Source organism: Nannospalax galili, unplaced genomic scaffold (genome assembly GCF_000622305.1).
Source record: "Nannospalax galili isolate Female #2095 unplaced genomic scaffold, S.galili_v1.0 scaffold300, whole genome shotgun sequence".
NCBI classification, from domain to species: Eukaryota; Metazoa; Chordata; class Mammalia; order Rodentia; family Spalacidae; genus Nannospalax; species Nannospalax galili.
In genome coordinates, this window is record NW_008347322.1 from 37,723 (window position 1) to 61,028 (window position 23,306).

The 23,306-nt window shown below is 56.8% G+C and overlaps 4 protein-coding genes and 2 non-coding genes across 6 annotated transcripts; 4 read left to right on the plus strand and 2 right to left on the minus strand.

Annotated features, from left to right (window-relative positions):
* The first annotated feature begins 73 nt into the window (after positions 1–73).
* Positions 74–3,248, plus strand: Rpl7a (ribosomal protein L7a). Its single transcript, XM_008843902.2, has 8 exons — positions 74–149; positions 472–592; positions 845–994; positions 1,826–1,966; positions 2,160–2,239; positions 2,430–2,560; positions 2,766–2,835; positions 3,094–3,248. The coding sequence occupies exons 1-8, from the start codon at positions 147–149 to the stop codon at positions 3,196–3,198; spliced, it is 801 nt and encodes a 266-aa protein (XP_008842124.1). The 5' UTR covers positions 74–146; the 3' UTR covers positions 3,199–3,248.
* LOC115072189 lies at positions 696–768 on the plus strand. The gene has a single exon (XR_003851259.1). It is a non-coding gene; the product is annotated as a small nucleolar RNA SNORD24 (small nucleolar RNA).
* On the plus strand, positions 2,019–2,093 carry LOC115072188. Its single transcript, XR_003851258.1, has one exon. It is a non-coding gene; the product is annotated as a small nucleolar RNA SNORD36 (small nucleolar RNA).
* Positions 3,249–3,350: 102 nt separating the features above from the next.
* Positions 3,351–6,633, minus strand: LOC103742806 (surfeit locus protein 1). The gene is made up of 8 exons (XM_008843903.3): positions 6,524–6,633; positions 5,943–6,107; positions 5,792–5,874; positions 4,516–4,707; positions 4,125–4,197; positions 3,883–4,045; positions 3,614–3,695; positions 3,351–3,531 (listed from the first exon to the last, which is right to left on the minus strand). Exons 1-8 carry the CDS (start codon positions 6,599–6,601, stop codon positions 3,462–3,464), a joined length of 906 nt encoding a protein of 301 aa, XP_008842125.2. The 5' UTR covers positions 6,602–6,633; the 3' UTR covers positions 3,351–3,461.
* Position 6,634: 1 nt separating this feature from the next.
* Positions 6,635–11,839, plus strand: Surf2 (surfeit 2). Its single transcript, XM_008843905.3, has 6 exons — positions 6,635–6,784; positions 7,708–7,862; positions 8,052–8,155; positions 9,983–10,165; positions 10,254–10,408; positions 10,839–11,839. The coding sequence occupies exons 1-6, from the start codon at positions 6,707–6,709 to the stop codon at positions 10,920–10,922; spliced, it is 759 nt and encodes a 252-aa protein (XP_008842127.1). The 5' UTR covers positions 6,635–6,706; the 3' UTR covers positions 10,923–11,839.
* On the minus strand, positions 11,309–17,192 carry Surf4 (surfeit 4). Its single transcript, XM_008843906.3, has 5 exons — positions 17,009–17,192; positions 16,121–16,197; positions 15,461–15,504; positions 14,852–15,038; positions 11,309–13,128 (listed from the first exon to the last, which is right to left on the minus strand). The coding sequence occupies exons 1-5, from the start codon at positions 17,112–17,114 to the stop codon at positions 12,862–12,864; spliced, it is 681 nt and encodes a 226-aa protein (XP_008842128.1). The 5' UTR covers positions 17,115–17,192; the 3' UTR covers positions 11,309–12,861.
* Positions 17,193–23,306: the final 6,114 nt, after the last annotated feature.

Consider the following 23,306-nt stretch of genomic DNA (forward strand, 5'->3'; position numbering starts at 1 on the left):
GCGGCTCCGATCCCGCCGTCCTGTTTGAAGTAGTCCTGTCCCTTTAAATCTGAAATCTCGCGCAGGCGCCAGCTCTCGCGTTATCCACGGCCGCATACATATTACCCACAATTCCCTTTTCTTTCTCTCTCCTCCAGCCGAGCAAGATGGTGAGTAGGTCTGGCGCGCCTGGCCGTCGTGGTCCATCCGCCGCCATCCGCCGCTGCGCGGGATCCCGGGCCGCACAAGGCACCGCGAGAAGAGCCGTTAGGGGTGCCCGGGCTCTGATGGCCCCGGCGCCTTGCGCACGTCCCGGTCCGGGGCCGCGGTATCGGGTCTCTGCTCGTGCGGAGGACCTGGCGGTCCTGTCGTAGGGATGTCGAGGAGGACTCGCACGCACCGAGATCGCGGATGCGCGAGCAGGACCGCCCTGGCCCCCGGCGAGCAGAGGCTGCGCACGGCCTAACCGGCCCTTTCCTCCTTTCTGCGCAGCCGAAAGGAAAGAAGGCCAAGGGGAAGAAGGTGGCCCCGGCCCCCGCCGTGGTGAAGAAGCAGGAGGCTAAGAAGGTGGTGAATCCGCTGTTCGAGAAGAGGCCCAAGAACTTCGGCATCGGTGAGGAGCGGGGGGTTGGGACGCGTCACGTGTCGTGGCAGGCGGGGTTCGGGGACCCCCTGGCGCCCTGGCGGGTGCTCACCGACAACCCCGGCGGCTCGCGTGCAGATGATGTCAAAGAATATTTGCTATCAGAAAGATGGTGATGACGCTTAGCCACCAAGATCGCTGATGCACCGACGCCCTTGCGAGCGCCCTGGGGCGGCCTGACACCGAGGTGAAGCCGCCCCTGTGTCGCCCTGTGCTTCTCAGGCCAGGACATCCAGCCCAAGAGAGACCTCACCCGCTTCGTCAAATGGCCCCGCTACATCCGGCTGCAGCGACAAAGGGCTATCCTCTACAAGCGGCTGAAAGTGCCCCCTGCCATCAACCAGTTCACCCAGGCCCTGGACCGGCAGACGGGTGAGGGCCTCTTGGAGAGGCCAGGGAGGAGGAGGGCGCGGGTGTCCTGGGGCTTCCTTACCTGGTTCAGGCTCCACCATCATTACATTAGAACGGGAAGGATGCGGCGGGGAGATGCCTCAGGTGCAGGGAGAGACCCTGTCCCAGGAAGTCGGGGTGAACGCGCCCCTTATGCGCTGCACCACGTGCCTTCCTTTTTTTGGAGGTAGGGTTTTCTGTACCCCAGCTGGGCTGGAACTCGGTATATGGACCAAGCTGGCCTTGATCCCACAAAGCTCTGTCTCCTGACTGCTGAGATCGAAGGTGTGCACCACCATGCCTGGCCTTAGATTTTTAAAGGGGGCTGGGGAGGTGGGTCAGCAGTTAAAGAGCACTGACTGCTCATGCAAAGGACCCGGGTTTAATCTGCAGCACCCACATGGTGGCTACGAACCATCCATAACTCCAGTTACAGAGGAATCCCAAGCCCTCTTCTGACCGCGGCGGCACTGCACGACATGGGTGGACTCACATGCAGGCAATACACTCATACACATAAAAATATTTTTTTTTAAAAAGTTGAACAGGATTGGGGGATTTAGCATTTATATCTTGTTAAATGGTAAAGTCAGAAGGGAGGCTGGGGAACCTGAGCCGTGAAGTGGGACCTCAAAACTGCAAAGCTTACAGGGCATGGTGGCATATGCCTTTAATCCCAGCACTCGGGAGGCAGAGGCAGGCTGAGCTCTGAGTTCCGGGCCAGCTAGGGCTACAGGGAGACCCTGTCTCACAAAGACCAAAAAAAAAAAGGGCAAAGCTTAAGCCTGGAGTCTGACAGAGACCCTTCCCCAGCCACCCAGCTGCTTAAGCTCGCACACAAGTACCGGCCCGAGACAAAGCAGGAGAAGAAGCAGAGGCTGCTGGCCCGAGCTGAGAAGAAGGCTGCTGGCAAAGGGGATGTCCCCACCAAGAGACCCCCTGTGCTTCGAGCAGGTGGGTGTGTGCCCGTGGCCCCCACCCCCGTGGGCGTGAGTACTGTGGGGCTGTGCAATGATGCAACAATTTCTTCACCTGAAATCGCTGTGAAGAGCAAAATCGAGCTTTTTAACACTGAGTCACAGCTCAGTACGGCTGCTTTTCATGGCTGTAGTGGCCTGAGAATGCTCACACAGTGGTTGTGTTCCAGGGGTCAACACCATCACCACCTTGGTGGAGAACAAGAAAGCTCAGCTAGTGGTGATCGCACATGACGTGGACCCCATTGAGGTGGGTCTGGCATGGATTCTGGGACGTCATCTTTTAGGATAGCACCCATGAGGGATACTTGAGGCTTGTGCAGTGATGGGCTTTGAAGTGCACTTAAGAGCTTTTTGACCCTGAGCAGTTGCCATCAAGCTCCCTCTGCAGCGGCTGCTTCTGGCCAAAATGCTCTCCAGCTGATGACACTCTCTTGCAGCTGGTGGTCTTCCTGCCCGCCCTGTGTCGCAAGATGGGGGTCCCCTACTGCATCATCAAGGGGAAGGCCAGGCTGGGGCGGCTGGTCCACAGGAAGACATGCACCACTGTGGCCTTCACGCAGGTCAACTCGTAAGTGTGGGTCCCGCCCCGGGTTCCCTACCCCACCAAGCCCTGGCCTCCCACACCTGTGCCTGTGATGGTTAAGAATTTCTTCACCTGAATAAGTAAGCCATGTGGTCATACTGCATCTGAGGCAAAAAGGCCTGTTTGGAGCCACAAATGAAGTGATTCCTGCTTCCATTTGTGACACCTCCCTAACCCTTCCCTTCCTCAGGGAAGACAAAGGTGCTCTGGCCAAGCTGGTGGAAGCCATCAGGACCAATTACAATGACAGATACGATGAGGTAAGCAGCTCACCCAGCAGTGTCTCAAGTCTTTTTCAAGGTCTGCCTGGTCTTTTTTTTTTTTTGAGACAGGGTCTCTCTGTAGGCCCAGCTGGCCTGGAACTCACTTTGTAGACCAGGCTGGCTTTTTTTTTTAATTGATGGTCTTTAACTGGGCAAATAAATGTATCTGGCAATATCCTTGGAAGGGCCAGGTAGGATGGTGTTTTGAACACTGGAAGGGTGGTAGGTCAAGTTGATTGCTGTTCTGTCTTTCAGATTCGGCGTCACTGGGGAGGCAACGTCTTGGGTCCAAAATCTGTGGCTCGCATTGCCAAGTTGGAAAAGGCAAAGGCCAAAGAACTCGCCACCAAACTGGGTTAAATGTACACTGCTGTTTTCTGTACATAATATAATTAAAGAATTACCCTTTATCTGGTGTCGGGTACTCATTGTGGCTCCAAGGCAGACATTAAAAAACAGGGTGATTGGTTGGTGCTCCCTGTAAAATACTTTGGGAACAAACCAAGCTTAAGTCTGGTGATCAAGGACTTTATTTTATATATATATAGTATACAATCTAGTAAAGCCATCCTTAAAATTGTGCATGCTTGGGGACCTCAGTTATCAGGAACCAGTTCCTAACTTCACATACCAGGTATCCGCCGCACAAATTTCTGAAACCACAGGTACGATGTGGCTGCACACAGCCCATACCTATGGTTAAAGGAAGGGTTAGGCTCTGCTGGGGGGGGTGGGGGTGTTTAGGGGAAGTGTGATGAGGGACAGGGACACTTACCAGGTAAGGATGTACTGCATGTGCTCATTCCGCAGAGTAACTCGGGTCTGCCCTCCAATGGGTCCTCCAGGGACTGTGCTCCCTGCAGGGACAGTGGGCTTATGTTCCCCTGTGCTGTTGAGACCCTTTTGCATGGCCAGACTCAAGTCACTCCTATCAGGCCCTTGCCTGGAGCCACCACTCCTGGTGCCCCTCTTGAACCAGGTCCACCCAGCTGCCCCACATACCACATGCTAGGCAGGATAAGAGGGGTGGGGAGAAGGACCTACGGAAATCTGCGTCAAGGAAAATGGGCTCTGCGCCTGCCATCTTGGCCATGGCCTCCAGGTCCCGATAATACCAGTGGTTCTGTTCTGGACTGTTGTCAGGGACAAAGGGCTTCCTGGTCTCTGTCAGCCTCACTACCCCAACCAGGTCCACTTCTCCCAGGACCTACAAGGGAAGGTGAGCTAGTCCTGCAGGTGCTGTCCAACTCCTGCACAGCTCTCCCAAGACAGCAAAGCCGACTCACCTGGCCCTTTGGCCGGGTCTCCGGATTCACTTTACTCTTGGGGACAAACCCTCTGTTTACCAGGATGGTGACTCTAGAGCAACAGACACTTGCTTCAGGTAGGGAAAAGTTTCCACATAAAGGTCTTTAATGGACTGCCACCACTATTAGTTGGTATCAGTGGTTTGGGCTTTTTGTAGTGTGAATCCAGTCCAGCAGTTTGCTGGGCCTAAGCAACTTCCCTTTTAGAGCTCAACAATACAAAGCCTAGTCATGAACTGGCCATGAAAGTTGCTTAATGTCAGAATCGAGATCCAGTGCTTTCTGGGTCTCCTGGATTCCCAAAGGTCTGACAATTGGGATACCCTGAGCACACCTGCAAGGCAGCAGTGGCCTCAAATGTTCTACTCACCCGAGGCCAGAGCAGTGGAAGGGGGTGATGACATAGGCCCCAGTCTCCGTCGAGGAGGAGATTCTGCCGGCCTCTCGGGCCTCTCGGGCAGGGTCCACCATGGTTCTAGGCATCATGTACAACTCCTTGGAGTGGTCAAAGTGCCCCCGGACTTTCACTGGTCTGTACTCCAGATTTTTCAGTTCCATTGGGCTACAAGGAGGGGAGAGGAACAGTGGGCAAGCCAGGGTTGCCAGAAGAAACCCTCCAGGGCTTGATACTACCAAGCTCACCAGGCCAGACCAATGTAGAAAGGTAAAGGCGGACCATCACATTGCAGGTGCCCTCAGTGGGCGGCCTCAGCAGAGTCCAGTGTTTAGAAGCAGAAAGTGTGGACTTCTGTATAGTTAACTTTACACAAAATGCAACCCAAGTACAGCCCACTGTTCTCTAAGATCACCTCCATGCATCTCTAGAAGTTGAATGACAATGAAAGGCAGAGCACTTTTAATTTTATTATTTTTGTTTTATGTGTATGCATGTATTGCCTGCATGTAGGTCAGTGCACCCGTGTGGTGCAATGCCCGGGGAGGTCAGAAGAGGATGTCGGATCCCCTGGGACTGGAGTTAACGGGCAGTTGTTAGCTGCTGGGTGCTGGGATTCGCGGTCTTCTGTAAGAACAGCCAGTGTTCTTAACTGCTGAGCCATCTCTCCAGTCCCAGGCAGAGCACTTCTTAAAGACCACCCTCAGCTATGCATGGTGGTACACTCCAGAGGGAGGCAGGAGGAAGCTGCAAGACAGGCCAGCCTGCCATAGTGAAACTCTGCCTCAAAGAAACAACAAAAAAGGGAAGCTGGAGAGATGGATCAGTGGTTAAGAGCAGAGGACCTGGGTTCGATTCCCAGCACCCACATTGGCGGCTAACCACCACCTCTCAACTCCAGGTCCAGGGGATCCGGCATCCTCTTCTGGCCTCCAGGGGCACTGCATGCACATGGTATGCCTACATACATGCATACAACATAAAATTTTAAGAAAAAAAGGCACCCTCGTGTTGAGAGCAGCGTCCTCACCTGCAATTCTGCAGGGGGCTGTGGGGAGACGCCTCGAGACCTGACAAACGGGGACACTGGCAACCAAAACAACATTCTAGCTATGCTGCATGACCCTGGCTTCGTAAAGGAGGCCTAGCATATTTCGAGGGCTGCGGCATGTGGCCAAGGAAATGAGGGACAGGACGCCAGGCGAACCCCCCACACACACACACACACCGGGGACGGGGACAGCGCACTCACTCTACAGGCAGAGCGACGGGCTCGGCCGTGACTCTGGACTCCAATTCTGCAATCAGATCCAGCTTCCATTTCCGACGCTGGACCTGCAGAACCAGGCGTGAGTTGGGCAGAGAGCCGTGGGGTCAGGGCCACCCGGATGGACAGGCCTCACCTGCCAAGTCCCCAGGCCAAAGGCGGCGGCGGGGATGAGCAGCAGGGCCCACTGTAGGAAGGAGTCCTCTTCGGCCCTGGCTTCCGCCGCGGAGCTGCTCCATCGGCCAGGACCCGGGGCCAGCCCTGGAGGCAGGTTTACAGCCCTGGCCTGCGGGGAGAAGCCCTGCAACGACAGGACCCGAGAGGCCTGTCCTCAGAACTGGGAAAGGAGCACCTCGACCAACTCAGCCCAGCACCACACCCGGAGACCAGGAGTGTCGGCCGCGCCGTCGGAGCCCTGGACTGCGATGCGGGGGGCGCCCAGGAGGGCGGGGGACCTAGGAGCCCAGAGACCCGGGGTCTGCGGACGGGGCGGGCTGGGCTCCACGCCAACGCCAGCGCGCGGCTCGGGCCCACCCGTGATGCCCGAACCCGAGCACCCAGCCCCGCGCCATTCCGGGCTCCGTTCTCCCGGACTCCCGCGCCCCCCAGGTCCCCGCACCTCCCCGGGCTCGGTCCTCCCGTCCGGCTCCTCCCAGGGCTCCATCATCCCGGGCTCGGTCGTCCCGGGCACCCCGCTCCTCCAGGCGGCGCGCTCACCCGCCAGGCGCACGGCCACCAGGCCGCCCGCAGCCCCAGCCGCAGCCGCTGCACCGCCGCAGCCCTCACAGCAGCCATCTGCGAGCACTTCCGGGACGGCGAGTGCGCTTCCGGGACGGCGAAAGCGCTTCCGGGACGCCGCCCTGCCCCATACGGTCCGCAGCACTGCTGGCGTCGTTCACCATGGGCGAAGCCCCCGCGGATGTGCGGGCCTTCCTGCGCCAGCACCCCAGCCTGCGGCTGCTGCCCGGCGCCTGCAAGGTCCGCACGACGGGGCCGGGAGGACGGGAGACGGGGATCCGGGGGAGGACGGGGACGGGAGGACGGAAGACGGGGACCCGGGGGAGGACGGAGACGGGAGGACGGGAGACGGGGATCCGGGGGAGGACGGGGACGGGAGGACGGGAGACGGGGACCCGGGGGAGGACGGAGACGGGAGACGGGAACCCGGGGGAGGACGGACACGGGAGGACGGGAGACGGGGACCCAGGGGAGGACGGGGACGGGGACCCGGGGGAGGACGGAGACGGGAGACGGGGACCCGGGGGAGGACGGACACGGGAGGACGGGAGACGGGGACCTGGGGGGAGGACGGGGCCGGGAGGACGGGGACGGGAGACGGGGACCCGGGGGAGGACGGCGACGGGAGGACGGAAGACGGGGACCCGGGGGAGGACGGCGACGGGAGGACGGGAGACGGGGACCCGGGGGAGGACGGGGACGGGAGGACGGGAGACGGGGATCCGGGGGAGGACGAGGACGGGAGGACGGGAGACGGGGGCCCGGGGGAGGACGGGGACGGGGACCCGGGGGAGGATGGAGACGGGGACCCGGGGGGAGGACGGGACCGGGAGGACGGGAGACGGGGACCCGGGGGAGGACGGGGACGGGAGACGGGGACCCGGGGGAGGACGGCGACGGGAGGACGGAAGACGGGGACCCGGGGGGAGGATGGGGACGGGGAGGACGGGAGACGGGGACCCGGGGGAGAGGATGGGGCCGGGGAAGACGGGGCCGGGAGGACGGGAAACGGGGACCCAGGGGAGGATGGGTACCAGGAGGACGGAGAGGACAGGGGAGGACGGGATCGGGAGGACCGGAGACGGGGACCTGGGAGTCGGGGAGGAGTGTGCTGGGCAAGCCAGGGGGTGAGAACCACCTCCTGACCGGCCGGCGGTCCCCAGGTGCGCTGCTCCCTCACAGGCCACGAGCTGCCCTGCCGCCTGCCCGACCTGCAGGTCTACACCCAGGGCAAGAAGTACCAGCGGCTGGTGCAAGTCTGCCCTGCCTTTGACTACGCGGAGTTCGAGCCTCACGTGGTGCCCAGCACCAAGAACCCGTACGTAGTTGACCCCTGCCCCCTGCGATGCAGAGCCTCCCACCCCCTCCGGTGCTGGAACACCCTCCCAGACGCTGGGACCAAGTGGTGGACCATCCCCAGCAGATCTTCAGTGTGTTCCCAGGGAGCCCACAGACCAGGGTCGCTCATGGACTGTGCCTGGATACGGCCCCATCTCTGTGCCCGCAGGTACCAGTTGTTCTGCAAACTCACCCTGAGGCACATCAACAAGTCCCCAGAGCATGTGCTGAGACACACCCAGGGCCAGAGGTACCAGAGAGCTCTGCAGAAATGTAAGTCACCGAGGGGCCACCCCAGAGGCTTAGGCCTGGGGTTCCTGCCCACTCCCCAAGGATGGGGAGCACTGCCTTAGGGCAGGCCTTGGTCATCCTTTGTGGATCTTGGTTGATGCACTGACAGGTCCTGACAGGGGAGGAGAGGGAGAGGGACATCCGCCCCTGACCTCACAGAAGGTTGTGTAGACCGCAAAGCCAGAAGCAGGCTGGGAAGGAGCTGAGTAGCGGGGAAGAAAATTCTGAGAAAGTGCCTTTGGGTAGCTGGGAGAGTCCAGGGTGGGTCCTGAGGGCTCCCAGGTTGAGCTGGAGAGCCAGTGCTCCAGGTAGAGGACAGGTCCGTGATCATCTGGTCATGCTGTGGGAACGAGCATTCAAATGTGTGTAGACTCCGGTGCAGAGGGACTTGCAGCTAATAAGGGTTTTGGCTTCGGCCGGGAGGGGGCTTGCAGACAACCTCAGGTGTCTGAGACATTCCTCTGAGTGCTGGACGCTAAGGTGTGAGTGGTAGATTTTCTGGGCAGAGTGGAGACTCCTGTAGCGTTGTAAATCCCAGGTGGCTTTAGGGAGAGGAACTGGTGCTCAGGCTGTGCAGATGACCCTTACCAGGCCAGAGGTGCTCTCCTGAGAGTTGACAGAGGGCCAGTTTGAGCACCTGGGAGGTGGGCAGGAAAGTGGCTGAGATTTTTGTGTGTCTGTGTATTGCCTGCATGTAAGTACACCCATGCATGTGATGCCCGCAGAGATCAGAAGAGGCTGTCAGATCCCCTGGAACTGAGAGTTACAGACAGTTGTTAGCTGCCATGTGGGTGCTGGGATTCAAACCCAGGTCCTCTGCAAGAGCAGCCAGTGCACTTAACTGCTGAGCCCATGGAAAGTGACTGAGATTTGATAGCTCAGAAGCCACTGGTGACCCTGACTAAAGGATCCTGGGCTGTGGTGGAATACAAGCAGGCAGGGCCAGACCTCGGCGTGGAGGACTTGGGGGTGTGGTAGAGGCTGGGGTGGGTTGGGAGGAGCCTTCATGGACTGCCTCAGTCCTGCCTCTAGGTAGATGCCAGTTGGGGTGGGAAGATGGAGCACACCAGTCAGCTCCACGCCGCACAGCCAGGTTCTCTCACCCTCAAGTTCCTAGAGCTGGCACCTGGGCCACACGGACAAAGGCAGCAACCAGGGCTTGGGCATGCTTCATCCAGCTGCTGGGGAGGGACAGAAGGGAGAACCATACATAGAGCTGAGAGGAAGCTGCTACAGGGCGGCTGTCTGGAGCTGGGGTGGCCGAGTAGCCTGTTGGAGGCACTGTGAGACTGCGTGCTGGCATCCCACAGTGGCTCTGGGAGCAGGTAACAGGAAGTAGAGAAAGGACCCTAGAGATAGCAGAGCAAGCAGTGCCATCAGATGCCAAGGCCTGGCCAGCCTTGTCTACTCCATGAAAAATGCTGAGAGGGTCAGGCAACAGGCACGGATGTCCCCCACCCCAGGAGGAATTGGTGCCAGATCAAGTGGGGAGCCCCAGGAGCCCAGACCCTAAGTACCTGAGGGGACTGCAGTGGTAACCTTAGCAAAGGCTTTCCACAAAGCCTCATCCCAGGACCAGGCAGGCAGTCTCTACTGAGCCTCACCAGGGTGCATCCCCACAGCACTCGGGGGGACCCCTCAGTCGGCTAGTGACACGTCGGCACTGCCACAGGCCCATCCTCCTGCTGGAGCCCTGGTCCTTGTCCAGGAGGGTGGGGACATGGAGCCCTGGCACAGTCCATTCCCACAGCTTAGCTCTGCACCAGGGGGTAGGCAGCAGCAGTGGGGCCTACTTGTCTCCTCTACTAGATGAGGAGTGTCGGAAGCAAGGTGTGGAGTACGTCCCCGCCTGCCTGCTGCAAAAGAGGAGGAAGCGGGAAGACCAGATGGACGGGGATGGGCCACCCAACCGGAGAACAGCTTTCTGGGAGCCGGCATCCAGTGATGAGGAAGGAACCTTGAGTGACGACAGCATGACAGACCTGTACCCACGTAAGCAGGCCCTGGGGGCTGCTGGCCTCAGTTGTGGAAGGTGGTGCTTTACTGTGGTGTAGCTCAGTCAGATACCTGTTCCTTCCAGCCGAGCTGTTCACCAAAAAGGACCCGGATGGGCCCAAGGACGAGGACAACCTTCTAAAGGACCTAGAAGATGACACTCCAAGGCCTCCAGGAGAGGGCACTGGGGAGAGGAGGGAGATGCAAGTGGACCACAAGCGGGGCCAGAAACACCCGAAGGTGAGGAGGAAGGTGTCTGGGGTGGCTCCAGGCTAAGGCTGGACAGCCAGTGCTCCACGTGGTTTTTGGGTTAAGGGGCGGGGGTTGGTTATTTTTTAATTCTTCAAGTGCAATTTCAGGCAACAGCCTGTAATTAAAATAGAGGTGGCTACTGATGACCTTATCTTGACCTCTGGCCTCCCAGGCCTCGGCTGGGGTGTCTGTGTCCCCTGCAGCAAAGGAATCCAGAGGAAGGGCCTTAGCTTTGGGGCACCACCCTCCCTCTGAGGCAGGAGTGAGGGTGGAGCTGGAGGGGTCAAGGTCTGCCCTCCTCCCACTAACCCAGCACAAGGGGAAGGGAACTGGTGAGAAGGCGATTTGATTTTCAGTCAGAACGTCCGGCACCTTCCTGTGGAATTGCAGAGGCTCTGGTGACACTTCTCTTTCACAGAAGCAGCTTGGCTCCTTGACCAAGAAGTTCAAGAGCCATCACCGTAAGCCCAAGAGCTTCAGCTCCTTCAAGCAGTCAGGGTGATGAAAACCTCAAGAAAGCCTACGGGTGTCTTTGGAGCTGTCCGCTTGCATCCTGACGTTGGCTGTTGCGAAGGTGGCAGCGGCAGGAACTTGGGACTCCTGATGGACGGTCTTCAGTGACACTTGGCAGGGCTCACTGCAGCATCCTGAGCCTGGCCCGGCCCCCACTCTGGCTGGCCCCATGGCTGGTCACCACATTAGGACCACAGTACATACCACAAATGCCATTATTTATTTTGATGTTTCCAAAAATCAGAACATTTTCAAACACAACTAAGATATAAAATACAGCATAAAAATGAGATTTATACCTATTCCCACATAAAGCAAAAGCATTTTCAGAAATTTTTTGCCAAACCAAAATGTGGATCATTTTTTCTCCCATCCTAGGCACCAGCCCACTGAGGGCTGGGCAGGAGACAGGGCCCCCTTGGCATGGGGGCCACTGCTCTTGGGCACATACTTGCTTCCCAGGGTCTGCCTCACTCCAAAAACTGGAATGTCACTGCAGGTAACAGAGCAGGTGATGTACAAAGGCAGCCCTAACTGGAGCTGCTCAAAGATAAGATCCCATGGCCTCAGCGCACACAGCTCAAGTGGGGATGAGGGGGCAGGCCATAAGGCTGCAGGACACGGGCAGGGCAAGGTGAATCCCACCTGCAGAGCTAGTGGGGAACTGGGAGAGGGGGCAGGATTGGCCCAAGGTGACCCAGAGGACATAGTCCTGCCCACCCAGCAACTGATGCCAGAACAGATGGCCCTCCAGGTCTCTGCACCCAAAGTTAAGGTGAGCAGTCAGCTTCCCTCCAGGAGTTTTTGGGCTGAGTCTGTTCCTCCAGTGAACCTTGGGGAGACCTAGAGGGCGAGCCCAATACCCTCCTGGCACTCCGTGAAGACGTGCAGGGAACCACAGCATTAGATACCCCCAAAAAGAAACACAGTGTAAGGCAATGTTAGAAAACTTTAAATACAGGATCAAGATCAAATCGGTAAGGCATCACAAATCGTAAAAAGTAATCTTGGCTGCGTTCAGCATAGCAAATTGACAAAAATCTGAGCAAGCCTCAGCCTCGGGAACAGCGTCAGGGTTGTCCACAGGGGCAACCCAACCTGGACAGGGAGCTAGCTGGGTGGAGCCTGGCCTGGGGTGTCCAGGCCTTGCTCTGAGAAGGTCAAGTGTGAGGTAACTGGGTTGGACCTGGGGATCTTGAGAGCTGGGGCCTCTCCCCAGGCTGGTTCCATGGCGGTGGCTGTCCTATGAGCCACTTCCTTTCCTGCCCTTCCCACTGCCAGGCCTAGGGACAGCAGTGCCCAGATCAGCAGCTTCTCCGAGGAGTGCCACCCCTGTGGCCTGGAGCCGTGGGAACCCCCAAGGCATCTTCCACCCAGTAAACAGCACCCAGCCAGCTGATGGCAACGACTTGGCCAGCAGTGGCGGCCATCCCTCACACTGCACTGCTCTCTGGTTTGGGCTTCTCTCTTCACTGATCCTACCAGATAACACAGGGCAGAGCCAGCACTGGAGCCCCGGGCAGGACTCTGGGCCAGAGTTAACAGGGTTTGATGCTTGGCTGGACCACCCTCGATCATTTAGTAGTGTGAACTAAGAACGCAAACTTAAAAAAGTAGGCGGGAAACGGCTCTGAATGACACACAAGAGTCTGCTCGGTGCAGCTTGAAGGCCCTCACCCCCTAAAAGGAACTCGGAGACAGGCCTGAAGCCACAGCCTACCACTGTTCACTCCAGCCTTGCCTGAGGAGTGAGGTCCAGCTGGCTGGCCCTGGACAGATTCCGAATGGGTTCCAGAGCAGATTTTACCATCAATTTTCAGGTGTCTGCAAATAAAGTTCTCAAAACATCGGTGCCTTTACCAAGGGAGGGGGAGGGAAGAGGACAGTCCTCCAGGGCCTTGAGCCTCGGCCAGGGAGGGGAAGGTCTGTTACCACTCTTTCTTCTTCTCATCCATGGAGACGCCCCCCGGGCCAAGAGCCACCACCAGGAGAAGGCCTCCAATCACCGACATGGTCTGGAAGAAGTCGTACTTCAGGAAGTCATGCATGGGTTTATAGACTGGGATGGTCCAGAAGGCGTTGAAATACACGTTGATGGCGAACAGCCAGATGACAAGCGTCAAAGCCGCCAGCTTGGTTTTAAAGCCAATGGCCACCAATATCATTAGAGCTGTGCCCACAATGTTCTGGATGATCTGCACAGGTGGAAAAGAAAGACAGACTGGGGGTCAGGAGAAAGCTGTGCGCATTCACCTGTGCCAGGCTGATGGACTGGCTGAGTGGTGAGGTCCGAGACCACAGGGAGAGGGAGCACATAAACCAAAAATCAGTGTCTGTTTTGGAGGGTGAGGGGAGAGACTCTATCAATACAAGACACCAAATTCCTCGAATTCTATATTAACAGTGCTACGGCTTTAATGTGCTCCCCAATCCCGTGACTGGTGTTTGCACGGTAGGACTTCAGGAGGTGCTTAGGCCAGGAACAGAGTGATCACTGATGAATCTATGATTCTCACCATGTGACACCCGGTATTCCCTTGATACTCTGCAGAGCCCTGAGCACCAATACCAGGCACCCTGAACTCGGGCCTCCAGAACCACGAGTGGGATTCGGTTACAGCGAGAGGAGATGGATCAAGATGACTAGTGCTGAGAAGCGAGGCTGTCGTCGCACAAGCTCCTGACTGGCAGCACTGTGGAACTGGGCAGAGTCAGAAGCTGGAGGAGCCGCTAGAAAAGGCAGGTGCTCTCAGAGAGGAGTGGCCAGGGAAACTCTGGGAAGGGCTGAGAACCTTTAGTTCTCAGTGGCTGTGGCCAGGACTCCAACTGCCACAGGAACGGCAAATGTGGAACAAGGGATTGTCACGAAGTTGCAGTGCACCTGGCTGCACCTTGCCGTCCCCACAGGGGCCTGGGAATCCAAAGCTTACACCTGGCAGAAGCAGGCTAGCGGTGGTCGTGCACCCACCAGCACCCACGTCCACCAGCACACAGCTACTCTGATCTTGACTGCTCAATGAAATGAGGGCACAAATACTGAACTTAGGACAAGGGAAATGAAAATTCTCAGGTGGCCACACGGTAGAGGGTGAAAGGTGGTTCTCAGGGCTTCTCCATGGAGCCCAGGTCAGCCTTGAACTTAGGATCCTCCTGCCTCTGCCTCCCAAGGCAAGGGTTTCAGGCTTGTGCCACATCTGGCCAAGCAACACTTTCATTTAAGGTTTATTTGTATTTGTGTGGCCGTGTACATGCTGGCAGATGGGGGTGGGGCGGGCGCACAACTGTGTGCATGTGCAGAGCCCAGCAGGGCGCTGAGCACCCTCTATCACTCTCCAGCCACTCCTCTCTGAACCTAGGGCTCAGAGCTCAGAGTAGAAGCCAACAAGCTCCAACAATCCTTTCTGCCCTCTTCAAAGGTGGGTCTACAGGCACTGTGAGGAAGCCCAGCCTGTTACTTGGTGCTGAGATTTGAACTCTGGTCCTCATGACTGCAGAGCAGCTGCTCTTAACCATGGTGCCATCTCTCCAGCCCTCAAGCAACATCTTTAGAGTATAAAAGGTCAGGGAAAGATTGGGGTTGATTTGCCGAGACCAGCTGCAACCTTCACCTGATGGTTCGCCTACGCGTTACCTCAGAGAACTCTGTTCATCCAGACCTACCCCCAGCCACCCAGACCACAAACACCCTAACCCTCTTGCCAGCTCTGCTTCTAGCATGTGACATGCCAAAACAGCACGTACTGGGCAACAGGGTGAACCGTGAGGAAGACGCAAACTCAGAGGAGCCTACAGTGGCCCCTCCATGGCCAGACCCTTCCCTGGTACAGAGATGGATGAGGTTCATTGTCTGAATGGGAGCACCTCCTCAGGCTGTGCTCGGACTCCACTGGGCTGCCGAGCTGGCACGGAAATACTCACAGAAAAGAAGCTGGCATCGAAGTGCAGGAGCGTCATGAACATCAAGACCAGCAGGACCCTGCCCCCAAGCTGCATGTACTGCCTGGGGGAGCTCTCACGCATGGTGGGGACACCAGCGAACATGCTCTTTCCTTCCGAACGGGATTCCGCCAAGAGCAGCAACAGACCTCCTCCCAAGGCCAGGTTCCTGAGAAACAGAAATGCCAGCTTACATTCATCAGCATCCATCCACCAGGCCAGACCAAGGAGATTCTGGCACACTCACAGCAAGGTCCTTATTTCCCTTTCTCTAAACCAAGTCACTACTCGGCAGGACCAGGCAGAACTTGGTACGAAGGGCCAGCCTCAGGTTGAACCAACAGCAGCAGGCTGCCTGGATACACACAGAACCAACTCTGGTCTCCACTCTGACTGGGACCCCGAGTCCATACACCCGTGTACTGTGGGATCGGGAGAGAGGACTCCTCGCTCCTGAGCCAGGGCTCCAGCTATGGGGAAAGCCCTGCAGTACCCACTGACCCACAATGGAGACCAGGAGAAGGGCTGCACTTGCCGGCAGGGCTGGGCCAGAGGGCGAGGGCACCACTCCCGCCATCCACAAGCACCTACCTCATCAGAAACTTCAAGTCCCACAAAATGCTGTAGGCGATTGTCTGAGGGGACAGGGAGAGAAAACAGCATTGTCAGGCCGATTTCTATCGATTTTATAATAGTACGAGGCAGCTTGTTCAACAGGATGAGAACAGAAAATACAGAAAACCACAGGACACTGAGGACAGGGAGGGCCAACAACATGGCTCAGTGTTTCTAACAGTGCAGTGTGGCCCCTGGGCCCGTCTGTCAGGGTTGTGCTATACTGTCCTGGAGTACAAAGTGACTGCAAGACCAGCAGTGCAGCTGAATATTCTGCCTAAGCATTTCATTGGAGTAATTAGACGTTCCTATTAAGTGCAGTGACTCCCAGCTCACATGCACCGCAGCCACTCTGTGACCTGTATCTCTGTCACAGCAAACTCATCAAAGTAGAAAAGTGACCTAGGACCTAGCGCTAGCATCTACTGAGGGCCAGCCTCAATGGCCTGCCAGAAGGGAAGGCTAGCCACTTCCCCCCAAAGGAAAGGAGTTCTGGGCAACCAGACACACAGCTGGAAGTGGGGAGGACACTGAACCTGACACTCAGCTCCATCAAAGCAAGGGAAAGAGACCCACGCTATGCCCATGCACACCAGCGCTACGATCCCAGGATGAGGCTTGCTGGGTACCGCGTACCTGCAGTGCAATGATTCCAAATAGCCCAAAGCAGGCGTACTGCACGAAGTTCCTGCTCAACACCAGGACGCAGCCAGCTAAAAAGAAGACAGCAAGAGTCAGGGAACCGAGGTGTGTACACACCAGAGTGACAAGGGCTCCACTGGGGACACTGGCCTCTGGTCCAGCTGCAGCAGACCAGAGATACTTTGTGACAGGGAAGGCCTACACCCATGAGCTACCTGATGTGATCAAAACCCTAGTCCAAGACCAGGCATGGTGGCGCACGCCTTTAATCACAGCACTCGGGAGGCAGAGGCAGGCGGATCTCTGTGAGTTCAAGGCCAGCCTGGTCTACATAGTGAGTTCCAGGACAGCTGGGGCTACAGGGAGACCCTGTCTCAAAAAGACCAAAAAAAACCTAGTCCAGACTGTGATGTTTGCTGTGGAGAGCAGGCCATTTCCCAGTGCCAGAAGCCTACCAGCATCTGGCTGCTCTACTGTGGAGAGCGTCCAAGTGTGAAAAGCACAAAACTCTTTATCACACCCTACCATGCAAAGGAGGGAGAACTGCTACAGAAATGCTTTGTCAAGAGCAGAAGACAGACCTGAGGCCAGTGCCCTGGTTCCATGCTGACTTCAACCCTCTGTCCTTTCTAGACACCACCCAGGCTCCAACATCTCCTTTGTGGGACATTTACAAGCAGGGACTGTGTCCAAGTTCTACGGCAAGCTTCAAAGCAACGAACACAGGACTGGCGCCCAGCACCCATCCAAAGCACAGAGCCACACCCCGGCTGACCCTCATGGTCACACACAACTTCTCAGTGGCCCACAACATGTCCTTTGGCAGTGGCTCTCAGGGACCAGGAAGCCTCGGGAGAATCTGGGAAAGGCTGCAGCACGCACTCAGCTGTCCGAGCAGGTTGAGGAGCACAAAGGACGAGGCCAGCAGGTAGCCGCAGCTCCAGGTGGAGTCAATGTAGTCACGCTGCTCGCTCCACTGGAACCACATGCGGATGCCATCCTCCAGGAAGGTGCTGATCAGGCAGAGGCGTGCCACGTGAGGCAGGTACTGCTTGGTGACTCGCAGAAACTGCAGGGCAAGAGAACATACTGGTGAGGCAGCTGCAGCCCGGAGCTCCTAACTGTGGCCAGCCCTTCCCTGGGCAGATTTGGACCTCCACACCTACTCTAGTGCTCCCAGTAAGACAGTCCTGACTCAGTCCCAGAGACAAAAGACCCAGCATCACATGCACCTGGCAGACCTCAAAGGCATGGGGCATCCCCAACTCTTCTACCAAGGCTCCTCCACCACCTCCACAGCCGTGTTTACGAGCAACTGTCACCCCAAAGGAGACTTGCCTCAAGACATGGCTTCCACACTCAGTGAGAGCACAGATGGACACCATCTGAGAGGCTCTAAGGGTGGTCTAGCTCAGGGCTCCACATCACCGAGGCCCCCTGGTGTCCAGGGCTGCCCCAGGCAGTGCAGGCTGCAGAGCCACAGAGCATCCCTGCCTTCCACACAAGATACCACAAGCAGCACTCAACCATGGAACCAAAATGCCTCTGCTGTTGCCACATTTCCTACCCCAAGATCCCTCCAGAAAGTTCAATATCTAGTGGACAGCTGAGGTCCAGAAGATGCACAGCTGTGACTACCCACTAGAAAGCACTGGGAGATGGGCCTGAGGTGGTGGAGGTGCACACCTCTGATCTCAGCACTCAGGAGGCAGAAGCAGGTGGATCTCTGTGAGTTCCAGGTCAGCCTGGTCTACAGAGTGAGTTCCAGGCCAGCTGGGGCTACAGGGAACAAGGTAGAAACAGCCTGACCTGTGAGGTGGAAGGCAGGTGTCAGGTTGCCAGCAAAGGGAAGCAGTTTGAAATCTGCTCACAGCTCCCTTCCATCCTGTCCCTGTGGAGATGGCACCTGACAGCTTCAGGAAGCCAGCATGGCCCTGCTGAAGCCAGGTGCAGATGCAGGCAGATGCACTCCAGGCTCTTCCCTCTTACCACCCTTCAGAGCTCAGCAGCATGGTGACAGAAATTCAGGATAACATGGAGGCCCAGGAGAAAGATCAGCTACCCACCTACAGACTGACGTGTCAGGAAGAGTCTAAAGGGCAGAGTCTGGCCCAGGGCGGCTGAGTGAACATGGCTGTGCAGCCCGCATAGGCTGACTAACCCTGTTGCTGAAATAGGTGGGGATGTGTGTAAGGACTGTTCTTGAATTCTCAGCATTCGAAACGCTACTTCAAAGCTCAGAACACCCACTAGAGCTGCCATCTCAGCTGAGGACCTCCTGATCAGCCCTCAGTCCGTGGAGGGCACCCAGGCCCAGTTGGTGTCCTGGGCAGGTGGGTGCCCAGGCTTGGCCTGGCTTGGTCAGCAGTGCAGACAGGTTCCATGTGGCGCTGAGAGCAGGAAAGGCCACAGTGTGGATGCCCATGCCCTTCAAACCCACAGTCTGGCCCTGGTGTCAAATGGCACACGCTTGCTCAGCCCACTGAAGAGACAGCAGAACCCACACCAACAGGCAGCAATCGGAGGGTCGGAGCACAGGTACTTGGAGGCCACGAACTCTTACCTGTCTAGGACTGTAGCAGGTTGAGTTACTCTGAGGGGGCAGCGGAGCAGGGGGACCCTACCCCTCTACAAGCAAGGACAGCTAGTTACTAAGATTTTTTCAAACTACATAGTCTAAAACTGTCAGCAGCAATAAAAAAGACATTTTAAAGAGGAAGCAGGGCTGTGGTCTCACCTCCTAGGGAGGCTGAGGCAGGAGGATCATCTGGGCCTTGGCAACACAGAGGCCCCACCGTACAATAAATGAAAAAGGAAAAGAGGTCCCAAATACGCTTGAGTTTAAGGGCCCCTAACAGAAGTCATGCAGGTGATCAGGCTCCAGAGGGTGTAGACATCCAGAGGGTGTGGACCCTCAGGCAGCCAGCAGACACTGGAGGTGTTCCGACTTGCTTCCAAATGAGAACCACTCCCCAACACGATTACACTGCGGCCCTGCTGTGGTCTGCTCCTCCCTCAAGAACTTCACCACGCATGCCGCAGTGCTGGAAGCACACCCCAGCACAGTCCTTAACACACAGCGGCGAGACCGAGGCCATGTTTAAAGCTTCCCGACAAGTCTGCTACCCTAATTGGAAGTGTCTGGGTCAAGAGAATTAAAAAGAAGACGGCGTGAGGGAGGGATGGGTAGCACCTCCCTTCCGCCAGCGTGGCTGGGAGAGCGACACAGCACTTCACTTTGGGGGAAGGTGCAAAACTGCAAGTACATGTGGAGAACTAAGCACATCTGCCGTCTGGCTCTGACTCCAAAGGCAAGTGCAATCTGACTATGCCGAAGGGGGGGGCAGCCAGCCCTGCCTTGATGAGCATCTGAAAGGCCAAGTTTAACAACGTCAGACTCCGCTCCACGTACAGGTGGGACACAACTGTTCACATTGTCCCCTGGGCTCACATCATCATGCAAAGCGTTCCCACAGCCAGTGTCGGAGTCCCTAACTCAGGCAGTACAAGTGCAGGTCGTGTGTACAGGCACTGCCACTGCCAGTGTCCCTCCCATCAGCATGGCTTGTGCTGGTCATGAACACCCTAAGCACAGAAACGCCATGAGCATGGCCCTCATCACAGAACCTGGGAGAGCTAGCGGTGGACACGGTAGGGAGAGCTGGTGAAGACAGAGATGACCGTCGGCCCACAAGCCTCACAACCAAGCAGGTCATGACTCATAGGCAGCACAGCATTCCAGTGGCTTAAGAAATGAGGAAGGCTACCAGGCCTGGTGGCGCACACCTTTAGTCCCAGCACTTGGGAGGCAGAGGCAGGCAGATCTGTGTGAGTTCGAGGCCAGCCTGGTCTACATAGTGAGTTCCAGGACAACTGGGGCTACAGGGAGACCCTGTCTCAAAAAGACCAAAAATAAATAAATAAATGAGGAAGGCTTAGGTCTGTCTCTGGGGGCTACCATTTGAGAGGACTGAGGGGGTTTAGGACATAATCCTATCTGTCCTGAGACAGGACCCAAGAAACACAAAGATCACAAAGCACTGGACAGAACATCAACCTCCTTTCCATGCTCAGGACTGAGAGGAATCCAGGCCAGCAGCCTGCTCTCAGTGAGAGCTCTGAGGAAAAGGTGGGCCAGATCTCCTTGGTCACAGGACAGTAGATGTGCCCTGGTCAAGGGCCCACAAGCCCAGGAAATGAGAGCCTGTACCATCCTCCATCGGGACGGCAGGGTCAGCACAAGTTTGGTGACTCACCTCAACCCTAGAACCCCTAGCAAGTGTCCCTCCAAGCACAGCTCTGTAGTTTCCTGCTGTACCACAGGTACAGGAGATGGTGTTAAAGGCCCTGAGCCCAAGACGGCTGCTTCCTTTCCTAAAAACCACAGTGGTAAAAGAGCCCTCACAAGAGGGGCAAGGGCTGGAACTGTGTTCCGGGAGCCACTAACCAGTCTCCATGTCACTAGCCCACTCCCCGGAAGGGGATGCAGTTTAACCTCCAGTCCAGAGGAGCAAGCAGGAAACTGAGTCAACTCCCCACTCCTCAGTAGCACAGGGCGGGTGCCCCAAGGGGTGACAGCACAGGAAAGGGAAGGGAGGCTCAGAGGGCCTAGCACCACAGGACCCTCACAGAGGCCAAATGGCCAGCCAGGGGTGTGGTGTTAATCCCAAAGTCAACCAACACACCAGGTGAGGGGAACCTCATCAAGACCAACCTGGTACCACCTGCTTCCAGGGAGGCCCAGGCTGGCTCCCCTTGGACTCGTTCTGTCACTTTTGACAACAGGTCAAAACACCAAAGACCATGCCTGTGAGGGCCACTCAGCCTTCCTGTCACCCTGGTGACCGCCATCAGGCAGAGCCCATTAACACTAGTGTTCCTGGTGTGAACACACCTGGAAGCTGCTCTACCACCTGTCTAGCCTGAAGCAGCAGCCATGACTTTGGATAACCGAATCCTTGGCTCTTCCCACCTGGTCTCTGATGGCATCTAAATGCCCACCTCTGCAAAGAGTCTTCCTAGTAGCAAGAGGACACTGGTCCTGGCTGCCAGAGGCAAGGAGTCTGATGCCAGGGAAGAGACGCAACTCTGTGGAAGCCAGCCAGCAGAGCCCCAGCAGGTTACTTCCTTTGAGCCAGCCTCCACACAAGGAAAGGTCATGTTCCCCCATGAAGGGGGGGGGCGGGGGCGTGCCACCTGGGTAACAAGAGCAGAGCCGGGCAGACCATGGCAAACCGTGCTGTGCACCTGGGAAGATGCAGCCTCGATGATCAGCCTCAGGGAGATAGGGAGGCCCAGGCAATGCCTCAGTATGGCTGTCACCACTGTCAGAGACACTTTTCTAGGTCTCAGGTAAGCAACCCAGACTTTCTGGGCAAATCCGGTAACTTTTACTTTTGTTTTCTAAAGACAAGGTTACACAACATGGATGTGTCACACTACCTGACAGTGACATCAGACGTAACTCCTCACTGTCTATACATTAGATCTTCTCACCTAGAAACCTTCCTTACCAGCAGCTCTGTATTAAACACTGCAGGAGAGTATTCAATACAAAAGCTCCCTGAGATGAGTCACACCTGGGCCACAGGAAAGTAACCCTGTGGCTTCGCTCCCCAAGCCCTGCTCACAGGAGGCACAGACCAGCAGCCCTGATTCAGAACAGCAAGGAGTCACACTCCCCAGCTGCACAGCCTCTGCCAGACTCATGGAAGCTCCTGTGACAGCCTCTGCTGCCCTCCAGGTGGACTGGGATGTGTGAGCCCTGTCAGCAGGAACCCTTCTCACTGGGCTTTTCTTGGGAAGCAGCTGGCTGTAGCATAGGTCCAGATCACGTGTATCCAGAGCAACTGGGGACCTTTATGAAGCTGCCCAGGGAAGCAGTTGAGGGTTGGAGACCCAGTTTCTTCCTAGGCTGCTGCCCATGGAGACTCCGGGAGCCTGAGCTGATCCAGCTTCCCCTAAAGCTCCTGAGGAGGTGGGTACTGTTACCTGTCCAGTCCTAAGACTTGGATTCTTCCACTTAAAGCAAAACAGAACAGATGGAAAAGGGTCTCATGAAGTGAACCTTTCCTCCCATCACTATCACTGGAAGCTGGCAGCTGCTGGAGACCTTTATCTAGGTCTGGTTATGAAACAGGCTGGCAAAACTGAGGGCTCTCCAGGCTGAAGAGCATGTGGACGCAGCCCTCAAACCTCCCTCCACTACAGCTGGCTTCTTAGAGAGCTGCTACTTGGGGGAGATAAAACTGGGTCGCTAAAGTTTAAGTTTATGTCAGTAAAAGATGGCACATGAGGGGCTGGAGAGCTTGCTCAGGGGTTAAGACCACTGACTGCTCTTGCAGAGGACAGGGGTTTGATCCCCAGCACCATGTAGCACACGGTGGCTACAAACCGTCCTTAACTCCAGTTCCAGGGGAATCCCAAGCCCTCTTCTGACCTCCGCGGCATTGCAGGACACGGGTGCACTCACATACATGCAGGCAATACACTCATACACATAAAAATAAGTAAAGTATTTTTTTAAAAAAGGATAGCACATAAAAAAGATCACAGTTCTCAGAACTTTCTGAGGGAAACAATTTTCAGATGTCTTCAACTGCAAAACCAGGACCTCGGGAAACAAGTAAAAGGAAATCGGCTTTAAAATGTCAGCTCAGGGGAAAGGGACTTAACAGAACCGACTGAGAGCAGAGAGCCGCCCCTGGAGGGCAAAGGGCTGCTGGACCCACAACTCCCAGCACACAGGACTTCCGATCCAACGAGCATCAGCCCCAGAAACATTAAAACTTCACTGTCACCACTTACAGCTGGCACAGCTGCAAACCCGTTAGTGAACCCGGGCGGGCCGGAGGAGGGCGCGTAGCACCCGGCCCGCAGCACCGGGCAGCACTCGGCCCGCAGCACTCGGCCGGCAGCGCTGATGAAGGCTGTTTGCTTGTAAACCTAACGGGACACTGGTGAAGTCAGGGGCTCGCACTGAACGACTCCCACCCCATCCTCCAGGTCAAACCACCCAAACGGGGTGCACCTGTGTCGCACCTTCCCGGGCTCCGGCTCGGCCCGTCCCAGGCCCACCCCGCCGCTCAGGGACCCGGGGAAGGACCCGGGGCCAGGCTCGCTCCCGGCGGACAGGCCATTCAACACAGCGGGCAGAGTTCAGGCCGGGGGGAGGGGGAGG

Excerpts from the sequence above, each read along its gene's own strand:
- Rpl7a (XM_008843902.2), top strand. Across the intron at positions 593-844 it reads GCCCAAGAACTTCGGCATCG|GCCAGGACATCCAGCCCAAG; the intron begins GTGAGGAGCGGG and ends TGTGCTTCTCAG. Across the intron at positions 1,967-2,159 it reads ACCCCCTGTGCTTCGAGCAG|GGGTCAACACCATCACCACC; the intron begins GTGGGTGTGTGC and ends GTTGTGTTCCAG.
- LOC103742806 (XM_008843903.3), bottom strand. The coding sequence starts at position 6,601 with ATGGCTGCTGTGAGGGCTGCGGCGGTGCAGCGGCTGCGGCTGGGGCTG. Across the intron at positions 4,708-5,791 it reads CCCGTCGCTCTGCCTGTAGA|CCCAATGGAACTGAAAAATC; the intron begins GTGAGTGCGCTG and ends CCCTCCTTGTAG. Across the intron at positions 4,046-4,124 it reads AGACCCGGCCAAAGGGCCAG|GTCCTGGGAGAAGTGGACCT; the intron begins GTGAGTCGGCTT and ends CTTCCCTTGTAG.
- Surf2 (XM_008843905.3), top strand. The coding sequence starts at position 6,707 with ATGGGCGAAGCCCCCGCGGATGTGCGGGCCTTCCTGCGCCAGCACCCC. Across the intron at positions 7,863-8,051 it reads GTGCCCAGCACCAAGAACCC|GTACCAGTTGTTCTGCAAAC; the intron begins GTACGTAGTTGA and ends CTGTGCCCGCAG. Across the intron at positions 10,409-10,838 it reads GGGGCCAGAAACACCCGAAG|AAGCAGCTTGGCTCCTTGAC; the intron begins GTGAGGAGGAAG and ends TCTCTTTCACAG.
- Surf4 (XM_008843906.3), bottom strand. The coding sequence starts at position 17,114 with ATGTGGTTCCAGTGGAGCGAGCAGCGTGACTACATTGACTCCACCTGG. Across the intron at positions 15,505-16,120 it reads TTGGAATCATTGCACTGCAG|ACAATCGCCTACAGCATTTT; the intron begins GTACGCGGTACC and ends CTGTCCCCTCAG. Across the intron at positions 15,039-15,460 it reads GACTTGAAGTTTCTGATGAG|GAACCTGGCCTTGGGAGGAG; the intron begins GTAGGTGCTTGT and ends TCTGTTTCTCAG.